Here is a 15189-nt window from a genome sequence, read left to right on the forward strand (position 1 = left end):
TGCTCTGTTTCAGACTCTTCCAGGTGAAAGCAGCCTCTTCTGTATCAACTGGAAGAAAGCCAAGCAGTCTGATAGCACAATTTTCGACCAATTACGCTTTTAGATTTGATTGCCTGAGCACAGGTTGGCTGAGTAGAAGAGCCCTTGGTTGACCCTGGAAGCTTGTTACAGTGAGCTCATGGACATACAAATCTGGCCAACTAGGTAGCTAATGAGGCCTTGGTAAACTGCATCTCCAAGGGTAAAACCTTTTGATATTTCACGTTAAAAATAACATACCATAATGCCACCTACTGCCCTGCCTCGTTCTGGGCAAGAGTTTTTGTATCGCAGTTTGGCTATCAGAATAGACTCCGACATAGAGTTTGTGATAGTTTGTAAGATTTCAGTATACAGTGGCGTGGTGAAATACCGTGCACTTTACCTGAAGTTGCAGTTGGATTTTTTTTCCGTTTATTATAAAGTTCTTCTCCTGCAAGTCCATAAGGCTTTCTATTCTTGTTAGTTTCACTGTGGTCAATGTTCTTCCTGCCTCACTTTTTGGTTTTTACTTAATTTATAAGTGCTGCTTGTTAAAATGTCTGCAGTATTGTGACAGTAGTACAATGATTTCATTGGGGGAAGAACTTCTTTCTGGTTACAATTATGTAAACGTTAAAAGCCAAACCAAATCTTTTCAAGATACGGCTGTCAGAATTGGCTTTCTTAGGAGCAGAGCATTTTCTTAATTACATTTCAGTATTGGGAAGTAGTAATTTTAATAGAACATCTGAATAAATTTGAAAAATGTAAGTGATAGAAACACAGGGTTTGTCACTGTGAAACAGACTGATTATATATGGATAGTCTTAATGATTTTGCTGAGGGGAGAGAATCAGCAGAATAAAATACCTAGAGCATACACCAAATGCATTTTTCCATAAGGATTTTTCATAGAGAAAAAATACAGCCTGAAGTTCTCATCTCACTGTGTCAGGGGATTATGACTGAGATTTTTGATTTGTGGCAGAGAAGCAGCCTGGTTTTGAAGCTTGGATCTAGACGTTTGTGTATCCCCAGATCTAGGATTATGCATTCAGCACAATGTAAATGTTTCATCTTAATATATTGTATAGATAAATGCAGTCAAAGGAAGGGCCGTATCTGAAGAAAAATGGTGTAGGAGGAAAAGCCTAGAAAGCTGTTGACCTAATATTTCAGTTTAGTGTGGATGAATGAGCAGATTAATAAGACAGCTTTCTTTTACTGACTTGGCGTTTACCATTTTGAGGAGTTTGACCTACAAACCGAATAAAAGACCAGTTTTCATTCACTGTAGGAAAATAATTTATTGTATTTTGTGGCGATCATAATAAAAATGTGCTCCTGTGGAATGTACAGCTCATTTTGTATGCCTTTCTCACATAGCCGTGAACTAATTTAAGAACAGGAGTGCTTGTAGGCATGTTCATTTTTCATCTCTTTGGTCTTCAAGGTTTTTTATTAAAACCCAAATGCAGGGAGAGGGGCTGTTGGATAGTCAGCTAACAACTGCTGTGTTCCAAATTGTATACAAAGAAAATCTAATCTTTCTGAAAATATTGTTTCCTACTGTGTTTCTTAGTTCTAGTGTTTGTGCATGTTACAATGCCTCTTACAGACAAACTTCTTAATGCTCTTTAGATCAATCAGTACTTTTTAAAAAAGCTTTTTAGATCAGCTGTTGTCAGTCCTTTCAAACCACATTGTCACCCATGTTATCAAACTTGAATGAAGATTGCTAGCAATATGACTTGGCTTTAAAATTTTTATGCTAGATGCAGATCACTTCGTACAGCCAGGCTGTCCTAAACCTAGTGACCCAAAATCTGCTAGGAAGTGTACAAGCCAACATGCTGATATTTGGAATCCACTCCTGCATTGTGCTGGTCGCTTTCTGTTCTTGTTGGGATCTGTGGATGCTGAAGGTACACACAAGATCTCGGGAGCAGTAGGATTTGCCTGTAAGGAGAGTTTACAATTGTGATTGCAGTTATAAAAAATATATGTATGCTTAAGGTTGGTTATGTTTTGTTTTTTAATATACTTTTCTAGGCCTTTGATTGTTATTGGAGGCTCTTCCGACAGAAATCAGGAAACCATGGGAGCTTTCCAAGAATTCCCACAGGTACACAGACATACAACTTTCTGCAGAAAGGTTTGAATTAAGTAATTGATGTTATTTCTTCACTAGTGTAGGAAAAACAAGCCGAAACCCTAACGTTTCCTGACAGATCTTGTAAAGCTGATGATTTGCTCCATCTACTGGTTTAAAATTCTCACTGTGTAGAGTACAGCAGATTACCTGGAACGTCTTTGTCCATACTCATGTTAAAATTGATGCTCTGTTTTTGCTTCTCAGCTGGTATAAATTGCCTTTGTCTGTCTGTTCTGAGATGGAAGAAGGCAAAATGAACTTTCCAAGACAAGAAGCACCGCTTTCTGGGGAAAAAATAAATACTTAAGCACTCTGGGGAATGAGTATGGCTTTGACAGATTCCACCAGCTCAGGAACTGTATTTTTCTGTGTGGGAGTTGTCAGCTTGTTGTTTTTAATTTGGTATTTCTTCCATTTTATTCTTGTTGAAATGAGGGGGAAATGAGAAAATAACTTTGATAAATGCATATAACCATTATATTGACTTAATCAGGTTGAAGCTGGTAGGCTGTACAACAAACTGTCTGTCCGACCAAGCAGCCTGGAAGCTATTCCTACTGTTATTGAAAAGGTATGAAAAAATACTAAATTAGCAAGAGAACATCATGTAACTATCTCCTCCTTTGTAAGTTTTGAGGATTTATTTTTTGTATGGTTTTTACTGTAAATAGTTTGATCTTGCAGATAACAGGTGGTGGTTGATTGAGTAAATTAACAACCAGGGAGGTTTTTCTTGTAAACAATGATATGGGACAGGTTAAGAATAGATTCTGGCCCAATCTGATCCTTACTGATCCCTACAGTGTTTTTTGTTAGCTTCAGTCAGCTCGAACATTTTTGTGAAAGAAATGCTTTTAGGGAGAGGTGTAATAAGTAGAAATGTAAAAACATAAGCTCTTTTACCACTCTCCTATGAAGGAGATTTGGAGGGGGAGCAGTGGAGATGGTTGTGTTTGTGGTTTGAGTTTGTTAGTTTGGAGGGATTTTTTGAGAGAGTGAGAAAACGCATCCTTATCTCAATGCTTCAGGAAGGATTACAAAAGTCTCTTGCTACTGCTGTAGCAATACTTCAGCCATGTCGGCCTAAATTTGCATACGCTGATACTCTTTCCAGAAGTGCAAATTCAGCAGAGGATCTACCTGTAACAGAGCTGGAATAAAAAGTAATAGAAAACGGAGGCACTGGTTGTCTTGGTTTTCCTCTGTCTGTGCTCCTTTAAATAGAATTCAGCATGAAAGTTTAACGTAGTATTTCCAAACACAACAGCTGATAATGTAGTTGCCTCATTGTAAATTAAACAAAGAATTCATGGTCTAATACAGTTCATCTACTGAAAGGTTTCAGCAGGCATACAGGGGAAAATGTAAATAGCTATCAAAACTTTATTTTATGGGTATAAATTAATTCATGGGAGCATTCCCTGTTGTGGTTCAGCAATATGAAATAACAAGTTCCTTCTCTGCCTACAGAAGAGTTTTCTTGTTTTTTACATGTAAAGATTTTAAAAACATTTTCAAAGATTTTGAATGCTTTCAAAGATTCAAAGTTAAAACTGAGATTATCTGTTTTCTAGGCGGTAAGAACCAGCATGTATGGTCGTCCAGGTTCTTGCTATATTGACATACCTGGGGATTTTGTGAATCTTCAGGTGAATAAGAGCTCTGTCAAGTGCGTAAAGATTATATTCGTTGTTTTTCAAGTCACTGAATAAAAGAGATTTTGGGTTTAAGTTACTATTTTTTCTTAAAACAAGAGAATCCAGGCTCTAAATGTACATTCCATTTTAACGTGGCAGTTCATAGCTTGTAATGAGATGTGCAAAAAGGAATTAATTTATATGATGGTAATAAAATGATGGCACTTTGTAAATCTCTGGGACAGCACTACCTGTAAGATTAAAGAAACATGCAAGAAAAACTTCAAAGCCTGCTTTAAAAAATGCATCCTGTTCTGATAAATGCTATGAGTAATATGGTGTGTAGCAACTGTGCTTTTATGAATAGGTTTTATCTTTCAACATTCCGTGTTTTGAAGTTTTTTAAAGAGTCTCTTGTTTTGTTTGACTTCCAGGTATGTGGAATGCTGCCTGCAGCCTCCCATCAGCACAGCTGAACACTCTGCTGTATCTGGAGCAGTGTCTATCATTGCTCTTTCCAAGCAGCCTCTGCTAATCGTTGGCAAAGGTAGCACACTGATGTAGCTTTGAACTGTACAAGTTTGCGACAAGAGCAGCAACCAACGTGGTTTCTTTTCCCCATAAGCGTTACCCATCTCCTTCTCACTCTCCATTAAAACAAACAAAACAAGACCAGAAAACACAAACTTCTTTGAAATTTGATGTTAAAATCTGCTCTGTTTTTACAATATTTTTACTCTGTTGTGCAATTGTTTTCTCTTTTCATCTAGTTTAAGAGAAAAGTCAATTGATAAAATATAAATTTGAGTACAAAAAAATAGCAAACTGCTATTACTTACACTTACAAATCACTTACAAATTCCACACAAATTCTGTTAGAATACAGAAGTGATATTCTCTATCTGATGATCTGGCATATGTAGCAAGAATCAGAATAACCGGTCATTTTTCCATTTGGACTGACTGAAAGTGCCAGCCTAGCTGTGTGGAGACAGGAACCAACATAGCAGGTGTTGCTATTATTGCTGTTTTACAGACTTCCCACTGTACCCCGCCAGTGTATTTCATTCCTGAAATAGTGGTGTCCCTAAAGATAGAGGATAAATATTCTCTGTGCTGGTTCACTTATTTTGTCCTTCCTTGAGTAATGTTGGTCACTGCAGTGGCATTTCTGTTGAAGATACAGGTCTACTAGAAACAGATTTGAAATAACCGACTTGTTTCACGTAGGCTGTTTTCCTGCAGATGTGGAAACAATCTGTGTCTTGGAGAGAGGTTCTGTGTTTAATCAGGGAGTGAAATGATTGAGATGAGATGGATCTTATCGTTGATTAGGTAATGAAACAGTAGACAGAAGGTAAATCAGGAGAGGTTTTCTGTTTTTCTCTCTGGCTTGATAGACATGAACAAAGGGGTGTTCCTTGAAAGTGAAAGGTAGAAAAATCAAAAATACATAGATACATTTGTTAAGCAGATTCTTAATTGCTGACATCAACAAAACCTGTATCTGGACTTCCTGCTATATATTGTTGTTAGCAGCATTTCTGGAAGAAACACAGTTTATTCTTCAGGATTTAAGACTCAAGGACTTTAAGTCATTGCACAAGGACCAGTCGGTTATTCTAGATTGTCTGGGTGACCTTAATCTTATAGTAGACCTGTTTGGGCAGATTCTTACGGAGCATGTGGTACGATGGCATGCAGGGGACAAGGAAAAATTACATTATACAACACAAAGATCATCTCCAGTTGCTGCTGCGGAAGTCTACTCCATAATACCAAGCCACCAATGCAAAACTGTGATTTTAGGTAAACAAAATTTCCTATTTTTCTCTGCCCAGCTTCACAGAAATAGCTCTGTGAAGAAATAATTCAGCTGAAGTCTTAATAAAGAAAAAAAAAGAAGCTTTTTGTCAAAATGAGAAATTTGAACCCAGATACCTGTAGTTTTCCATGTTGTGGTTTGAGTTCTCCAGAATGAAAAATAACAGGCAGCTTTCACAATGGGAAATAGTATTTTTTCTGCCACTAATGTAATCAGGTTTTTCAAGTGAATACGGTAGGTTTCTGTAGTATTAAGCAGTCTTTTTCCATTTCATTCAGGTGCTGCATATTCACGTGCTGAAAACAACATCAGAAGGCTGGTGGACCTTTGTGGGCTGCCTTTTTTGCCTACACCAATGGCAAAAGGAGTAGTTCCTGATAACCATCCAAATTGTGTAGCTGCAGCAAGATCAACGTAAATATAAAGCAAGGCTTCTAATGCTAATGTCTGAGAAACAACTAGGATTTGTGATCTACAGATGCCTGGGAAGACAAAATGCATACAACAAAAATTTTTCAACCACCTATTGCACCTTATTTTAGAGCACTGAAGATCTTGCTTAGAAAGGGACAACAGATGTAGGTGGATCATTTTTGATGATGCTTAGAATGCTGACCGGGAAGATACATTTATCTGAGAGCTAATATTCTGTAACTGAGAAACCTATGGCAAGTAGATGTATCAGTGTTGTTAGCATGTCATTCATAACATAAAATGAAACTGGCAAACAGTTTATATTAAACGTTTAACTTGGTGTACTAGGCAAACTACTAGCTTTTTATTTTGACAATAAACAGAAGCTTAAGATGCACACGTTGCAGTTAAAGTTTTGATAACTTTCTGCGGGGTGTTTGCAATACAGTGTCACTAAATTGTACTTTATCTAAAATGGAAAATAAGGTATTTTAAACAACACAGAAAGATTATGTTTAAAGTAATTTATAAGAGCTTTTTTTTTTTTTTTTGCTTTTGGCAAAATTAACATGAATGGACCGTAAGAACCCTACTAGGTATGAATACACACGGAGTCAGCTTGCAGATGGAGCATTTATATACTTTTGAGATTAAAATATTGTCTGTTGTTGAGCATCTTAGCTTTATCATTGTTAAGCATGCTGTTAAGAAAAATGGAGAATAAAAGAATATACCAAATGTTGTCTGCCCATCTGAAAAATAAATTAGTAAGATCTAAACTCAATGGTCCACAACAATCTTAATTTTGGTACCCGCTGTTGCCAGTGTCACCGCGAGTTTTGCTTTAGCTTCAGCATCATTAGAGCATCTTGTTAGTCTCCTAGTGTAACGATTCCTTTCCCAAACACAGTGTGTTAGGAAAGTAGTAATTAATTTTCTTCTTGATTTCCTAAGCTCAAGAATGGCTTGGTGATTTGCTGTGTAAAAGGATACAGGGTTTTGAGGCTAAACAAACAGCTTAGAGGATGGAAGGATTATATGTGTATTCTACGAGTTTCTGTGGTGGTTAGGATTACTTCTGATTTTGAAAAAACTATTAAATTTAATAATAATTCCTCCTTACCTGATTCTCTTCTTTCCCTTTATTAGGGCATTACAGCATGCTGATGTAATAATCTTGCTTGGTGCAAGGTTGAATTGGATTTTGCATTTTGGTCTTCCACCAAGATTTCGACAAGATGTAAAGGTTATTCAGGTAAGCAGGAAAATGATTATGACTTGAAGTAAGTCTTTGTGTTCTAGCGTTGCCTAGAGCAATTATTGTAAATTATTTTGGTAGTGTACTTCATGTGGCAGATACTGCCCTATGGGCAGCACAGTACAGTGCATGTAGCTATGGTAGTTGTCCAGAAATACTTCTGATTTAATTTTTTTTTTACTTCCTTATTTTTTCTAAAGATGGTTACAGCATTGCTCCAGCTATCAAGGACTTGGTGCTGCTGTAATGAGGAGGGCAGACATTCTATGTAGCTGACTAATACAGGATTAGGCTCACGATACTCCTGTGATCTTTGGAGAACTGGAATTTTCATGACTGAAAGCAAATTGTCTTGAAGCTGTAAAACCTTTCATACTGTTTGCTCTCTCAGCTGGATTTTTTTGAAATAGAATTACTTTCAGATCCAGAGTCAGTCACTACAAGAGCTCAGTCACTCAGAAATGTTAATAAGAAGAAGAAAAGCTATGTAAATAATTAATATACTTGCCAATCTGCCAGCTCTTAGAAAGACAAGTTGTTACATTTTTTATGGCCTTAAAATCTCCTGCCTTGGAGTCTGTGGTGGAATAGTAGTAGTTGATTCAATGTGCTGACTGGCCTGCCTTCAGTGATCTGGAACATAGTCTTGTATTCCAAACTTGGCATCTTTTCCAGAGGAATCAAATAGATATTTTTTTTGTCAAAGCTAGAATTCCTTTTGACTTATGAAATGATACCTCTTTTATGTTTCCTTTTTCTAAACAATCTAATGAAAAATATTTTTTCGTCTCACAAATTACTTTTTTTTTACTGTCAATGGTTAGTGTTAAAATACTAATTCAATTCGTAGTCTGTGTGACCTGGTCATAAGTTAGTATTCCATGTAACTTTAGAGGTCTCATACAACACTGATAAAAAGAAGTGGAGAAGTTTCTTCAGTGGTCATGATTTACTTTCCAGTTTCTTCATACTACCCAAAATCTTACTGCCAAGTAGCGTACACAAACTTTTCTCAGTAAGAAAATGACTGTTATGTATAGACTTTAAGGATATACCTAAGCCTAGATTTTTAGTTCTCATATAATTATCACTGACATCACACCTTCTTCTCCTTAACGTTCTAATAAAGTTCTGTACTGTCTGCAAGAGCTTAAAAGAAGCAAACAGTCAAGTTTAAGGGTATATATGAACTTTTATTAAAAAGTGTATGTACCGTAGGATTTTGCTTTGAATAAAGGATTTCCTGATGTCATTTCAACGAAAGGCAGATGAAGTTGTCTGTACAGCCAAAAAAAGGGTGAAGATGTTGTTAGCAAATGTTCCTTACTTGAACAGAAAAAAAAAAATCCCTTCAATATCATTGTGTAAACGACGGTCTTGCTTTCTTTTTGAAATATAGATTGATATTTGTGCAGAAGAGCTGGGAAATAATGTGAGGCCAGCTGCAATTTTATTGGGTGACATAAATGCCGTGACTAAGCAGGTAACGTAATGTCAGATCTTCTCCTGTTTTGACCTTAATTTCTTCTGATTTATATAATGTAAGTTACTAGTTTAAAAAAAAAAAAAGGAAAAAATGAAAAAAATCGTTCAAGGAAAACTAGGCATACATATTCATGCAGTGTCTCCACTCTGTTCCCAAACTAAATTTTAAAGATTCTGATTAGTGTTACTGTGAGAGTGTGCCGGGATCTTTCTTGATAACGTTATTCTTGATGCTTGTGGCGTTTTTTTAAATACGTTGAAATAAATCTCTGCAACGTTTCAATGTTGTTCCAGCTCTTAGAAGAATTCAGCAGAAGACCATTGAAATATCCATCTAATACAGAGTGGTGGAAGAAGCTAAGAGAAAAAATGATGAAGAATGAGGAAAGATCAAAGGTATTGTTGTGTTAAGGAAAAGAGGAGGTTTCTTGCCTTAAGAGGCGCTGATGCATAGTCAGTTTTGTCACTGGTCTACATCAAAGCTCCTTAATTACTTCTGACAGTCATGTCACCCAAACTTTGAAAATGTATACCATTCTGGTACAGGCTTACTCTTGTCAGGCTTATAAACTGTAAGTTAAGTCTTAATATTTAACTGTAAGTTAAGTATTCTACGTTTTGTACAAATACAAACTGTGCGGAAGGCATTGAACTTCAGGGTTAGGTTCTTAAAGCCAGTAGTAGAAGACCCCAGCCAGAGCTGCTGTATTATGGGCAGTGTCTTTGAAGCAACGGACAGGTACTCCACGTGGAACTTAGCTTATGTAAAGATGCATTCTTAGTTTTCTTCTGTAATTATGCCATTTAGCAGTGCTGGTGGAAGTATGTTCTTGTATTAAAAGCAAGTAGCTACGAAGGCTGAAAGACCACAGATGCTTGGCGTATGCCTGACTTGATGCAGCTCGTATTCTGCAAGCTCAGATGCGTGTTTCCGAGATGGGGATCTAAAATGAATTTAATTCTGGCAGATCATTCTTTTGAACTACTTCCCAGCACACAGATGACAGCTGACTTGGAGTTATCAATAGTCAAACCTACGTGCAGAAAAATTTCACATGCCTCTGAGGTTAAACCGAATTTTAATAACTTCATGTCAATAATAGGCCATCCAAGGGTTGCTGGGCTGAGTGATCCTCTGATAAATACATTGTGTCACCAGAATAGATACAGAAAGAGTGACCTTGAAGTAGTGCATGGAAGACTAAATCCTTCAGCCTTACCTAGCAGAGTGCTTTTTTTTTCCCCATTGTTGTTATTTTCATGTCTCAGTTCTGCACCTGATTTAAATTCTATCCATAGGAGTTACTAATATCTCTTCTTTTTAAGGCATTAGCATTACAGAAATCACTGCCTATGAATTATTACACGGTTTTTCATCACATCAGAGAACTGATACCCAAAGACTGCATCTTAGTAAGTGAGGGAGCAAACACCATGGACATTGGACGAACTATGCTTCCAAATTACTATCCCCGTCAAAGGTGTGGTACTTTCTTTTGCCGACTCAACAGGCTAGATCTATATATAAATATTTTCATTTAGCTGAGAAGTATGATGGTCCAGAATTTTCATAATCCTTTTTAAAGGTTCTAAATAAAAACAAAAAGTTTAGTATATTGGGAGAGGGATTAAGGAAAGTTTTCCACTCACGTACTGGTGTCCTGTCATAATTTTAACAATACTCTGCGACTTGTCTGTGTGCTGTGCAACAGAATGGTGATAGTTCCTCACTCTTTTGTGGCAAGTAACCAAAGAGCATCATGTTTAATTCCCTGATCTAGATATTTATTTCTGCGCTCAGAGTCTGTGGCGAATATTAATTTAAAATAAAAACAATCATTAGGATTCTCATGTTGAAAAGAACTCCTATGAAGGGTTTTTCTTTGAAACACGCTTAAAACCAGGGAAAACTTAAGAAAAATAAACTCATTTTCAAAGTCAGGTTATATAATGGGCACACTTTCATGTAAACCTGCGTGCCTAAACTGCAGGCACTCAAGTTTGAAAGTGTTGGTATGTCACTTTAATCATGTTGTGTAATCTAGTTTTAATATAAGTAGGAATTAAGTATTGTTTCTTGAATGGGGGAAAGAGTGAGCTCTGTCTGGTGAGGTGAAACTTCTGATCTGGCTATGAAGCTTGTACCTTCTTGTGAAGGTAGCACTAAAGTCCTAAATGAACCTAAATAGTACTTTGTAAACAAAAACCAGCCAAACAACCAAAAAAACCCGTACTTCTAGTAAAGTTGGGGGAAGAGTTTGCATTTTTTCCCCCTTATTTAGAATAAGGGCACAGTAATGTTAATGATTTTATTTTCAGATTGCATGGTGCATATCTGAAAGCAAATTTGAAAAGTTAACCATAGAATAATGGATACAAAAGTACATAAAGAACTAGATTATGTGCTTCTGACTGAAATGATCAAACTCAATTACAGCTTCCAATTTGATTTCAAAAATTGAACAGAAGACTAAAATTTGAACAGCAGTATTTAACCAATGGCTTTCAGACTTTGAGTTGTATTTTTAAGGATTTAAATATAGAAAGATTTCATGCAGTCTGCCTGTCTCTACAGTAATTGAATGTTTTTGAAATATTGTTACTATGCAAGCTAAAAGCATACATGAATATATATATATAGTGTATAAGGGTTTGTAATTTTGAGTTCCAGTATGTTTATATCACTTAAAACGTTTGCAGTCTTGTCAGATGTTTGAATGAATAAATAATGTGTACATCTGGTATCTCTTTATAGCAATTATTTATGAAACAGTGTTTGAATAGTATGTGGCAAATGTAAAGATAAGTCACCGCGGATTAACTTAAAAGTTTGAGTAGAAATAAAGGGATAGTAATTCTGTATTCTCCCCTTTAGGCTTGATGCGGGTACTTTTGGAACGATGGGAGTCGGACTGGGTTTTGCTATAGCAGCTGCGATGGTAGCTAAAGACCGAACACCTGGAAAGCGAGTCATCTGCATAGAAGGAGATAGTGCTTTTGGATTTTCTGGGATGGAGGTAGAGACTGTTTGCAGGTAACTGTTTTTTTGCTCAGGGAGACCCTCTCCATATATTGCCAGGATCAATGTAACTAGAAGGCCAAGGACTCTGCTGTTAGGTGGGGTGCTCTTAAAAGCACACAAAAACAAGCCAACAAATATGCCTGGGTGTTTTGGTTTTTTTTTTTTCATGCTGTTCTGACATAATGTGTTACCAGGGGTGAGCAGATTGTGTTTCAAGCAGAAGTGATTATTTTATTTTAAATTTATTGTACCTTTAAGGAAAAGTAACACTTCTAACACCTTACAGAAAGATACAGGTATTTCAGAATTCTTCCAATACATCTTTTTGTAGATACAACTTGCCAATCCTGATTATTGTAGTAAACAACAATGGAATTTACACTGGTTTGGATGCAGATGCCTGGAAGGAGACGTTAAAGTTTGGAGATCCTGCTACATGGTGAGCAACTTCAAAGTATGTTCTGTTAATTAAAGGAAGAAGTAACCAAAATGGTCTTTCTCTTCACTTCTAATGCTTTGTGATCCAGACTGAAATTTTTCATAAAGTGAACTTATTCCGAGGCTAAGTTCATTGAAGTAAGAACCAGTTACCAAAAGCAAGTAGGCAACCTAATTTCAGACTATTGTTCACAGCAGAGAGAGGATTCTGTCAGTTGTTTCAGGTTTCTGCAGCAGTTCAGGCCACACAGTATAGAGTTCATAGTGGGCTAACCTCCAAAATCATGACAGTTTCCAAAATTACCCAAAACTTGTGTTCTGAGTATGCACTGGGCTTTTGCTTCTGGAGCTGAGATCTCTGTACCAAGACAGTGGGGCTAAAACTTTGCTCAGGAATGTCTCCAGAAGATGAAAATGAGTATGCTACTCTATAGACATAGCTGAAGTGGTATAGGGAACATAGTTCTTCCAGCCCTGAAGACTTCATCAGGCCAGCACAGTAATGATCTGACACTTTAAAATAAGTCGTGAAGTAATTAAATTGGGCAGTCTGGCAATTCTTCCCTGCCATTAATCAGAGGTTTTCCATTTTGTTACAGCGTACCTCCTGTTTCTCTCCTGCCAAATTCACACTATGAGGAAATTATGTCTGCCTTTGGAGGTAAAGGATACTGTGTTAAAACACCAGAAGAATTGCAGAGTGCTCTGAAAGCAAGCATGACTGACAAGCAAACACCTTCTCTTATAAATGTAATGATTGATCCACAGTCTGAGAGAAAGAAACAGGTATGTATGTTTTCCTTTCTTTTTCTTCAAGCCTCATGTAGGCAAGCCTCTGAAATCCTCAGGAAGTACCACAAACTGCAGAGAAGACAGAGACAGTTGTGAGGCAGAAAGATTGTCTTTAGATTTGGAAGATAGGAGAACAGGTGCTTTTACACTGTGCCAGCTGCTTTCCTTTTTGTTTAGTTTGGGTTGGTTGTTTTTTTTTTTTGCATTGGCTATTATTAATGCATAGTGTCTTTAATGACTGTTTCCAGAATTTATGGTTGTTCCTTTTCATTCCCGACAAAATGAGACAAAACATTTTTGAGCAGTCTTTATTTCCTGTGGCTTACATCTGGTAGTTCATGCATATTTGTATCCTGTTCCTCTTACTGTTTGTCCGTTCTGATGATTTTTATTATGGATTTGGTTTGTTGTTTGTTTTTTTTTGCTTCCAGGAATTTCCCTGGCTGACTCGTTCTAACCTGTAGTAGAAGATGAAGATAATGGTGGTGCAAGGAAGTGCGTTAAGCAAAACTAAATTGATTTCCAGAAGTGGAATTCGTACATCTCTATTTTACATGACGATTGGAACAAAGTGGGGTTTTAGAACCGCTGTTAGAGGAATCTTTAAATGCTGAAATTGGTTAATTGTAAAATGAAAAAGACACATGTGAATGTATACCAGGCCTTCTAGCAGATAATACAAAAACACTGATGATAAAATGATATACTTTTTCTTTTACTCAGTCATACCTGTCAAGATTTGTGAATTAAAAACGTGGATGTTCTGGACAAAGGGAGTAAGCTGAGGGTTTTATGCTGACTGAAGCATAAGGGTCTTGGGCAGTCTAGAATTACAGTAGCTTCATTTTTAACTGACCACCAGCATGCTACTTGTTTGAGACTTTGTCCTATAATGACCAAAACAAACCATCTTATTGTGAAAAAGTGCTGATCGGCCTCATGCATTGAAGCCCATAGGGTTGAGGTGGCTTTGTAATTTTACAGGTTTCTTTACATCTGTTCTTAAATGCACTGGGAGGTTTTTTGTTATTACATATATAAAAGGGAAAATTCTGACTCTTAATTTGGGTTTTGATTGCTTTATTGTCTGTTACTGCATTGACATTAAGTGCTAGTTAACTCTTGGAAGGCACTCGGCTGACCCAAGGAAGAAGAGGACGGGGCTGACAGGGGATCCTAGCCTGCAGTTAGGTTTGTTGCAAAAAGCTTGGCATGTTAGTTCTTGCGCTTCAGTCCGGGTCTGGCATGAGGCCATGGGTTACTGCTAGGCAGAGGGACATCTCTGCACCCTTGTGCAGAAAGATAGCATCTGACACAAGCGAGAGTACTGCAGTCTGACTAGAGGCACCTCGACTTATTTGTGTGGGAACAGCCATGTGGCACTATGAATGCTTGAGTCAAGAAAGGTAATATCCTTAGGAGGCTGAGAAGTGCAGAAAGATAAAATCCATGGAATGAACGCAACTCATGAATGAGTGTAAGGCTGCTGAGACTGCAGAGTTGCTATGTTCTCTGAGGTGCTCTGCAAGGAATGTGGAACAACACTGGATGTTGTCACCAATTTTGTTTCATCCTTGTTAACTCAGAAATTGATTTTAATATGCTGCAGTGACTAAATACAATCCATTATGATGATGTAAAATATCGGTAAGAGTTAATGCTGGTACTGACCACAGGGGATGTAGTTTGCATTGGATCAGCAAATGCAGAAATTCTTGGTTTATATTTGAAAATTAATAAAAAGTGATTTTCTTACTGTTTCTCCTTTAATGAGAGTATTTGAATTATGTCAGCGTTTTGTGTCAGCTGTTGGAAAAGAGCTTATGTTGGCTTTTTAGAAAAGTTGTTGAATAACCACAATAACATGTACAACTCATTTTAATGAGTCAAGATGCCTGAAAAATGGAAAGCAAAGAATTTGAAACTGTGAGGAGGCAATAATGTAATTGATAACATCAGTTTGGATTTCATTGAGCTTTTAAAAAGCTCCAAAATGAATTAACACTGTATTTCTTTATAGCTTTAAAATAGGCTAATACCATGATATAATAGAAGTTCTTGGGTTGTAATGATTAGGGTTTTTGAGATGAGAGGGTACACAATACACATATAAAACTAAGGAGAGTGGAATTTGTAATACTT

At 36.9% G+C, this 15189-nt stretch overlaps 1 protein-coding gene across 1 annotated transcript in view; it reads left to right on the top strand.

Annotated features, from left to right (window-relative positions):
- Positions 1-14817, top strand: part of HACL1 (2-hydroxyacyl-CoA lyase 1) — a 23257-nt gene extending 8440 nt beyond the window's left edge. Inside the window, exons 5-17 of the mRNA XM_080386460.1 lie at positions 2074-2146; positions 2670-2747; positions 3751-3845; positions 4248-4360; positions 5917-6052; positions 7202-7307; positions 8710-8793; positions 9090-9191; positions 10122-10276; positions 11671-11829; positions 12149-12256; positions 12855-13041; positions 13479-14817. Of these exons, the coding sequence (XP_080242586.1) occupies positions 2074-2146; positions 2670-2747; positions 3751-3845; positions 4248-4360; positions 5917-6052; positions 7202-7307; positions 8710-8793; positions 9090-9191; positions 10122-10276; positions 11671-11829; positions 12149-12256; positions 12855-13041; positions 13479-13511 (1429 nt within the window). The 3' untranslated portion in view covers positions 13512-14817. The remainder of the gene's footprint in view (positions 1-2073; positions 2147-2669; positions 2748-3750; positions 3846-4247; positions 4361-5916; positions 6053-7201; positions 7308-8709; positions 8794-9089; positions 9192-10121; positions 10277-11670; positions 11830-12148; positions 12257-12854; positions 13042-13478) is intronic.
- The last annotated feature ends 372 nt before the right edge of the window (positions 14818-15189 follow it).

This window comes from Falco punctatus (genome assembly GCF_963210335.1).
Source record: "Falco punctatus genome assembly, chromosome: 4".
Classification (NCBI taxonomy): domain Eukaryota; kingdom Metazoa; phylum Chordata; class Aves; order Falconiformes; family Falconidae; genus Falco; species Falco punctatus.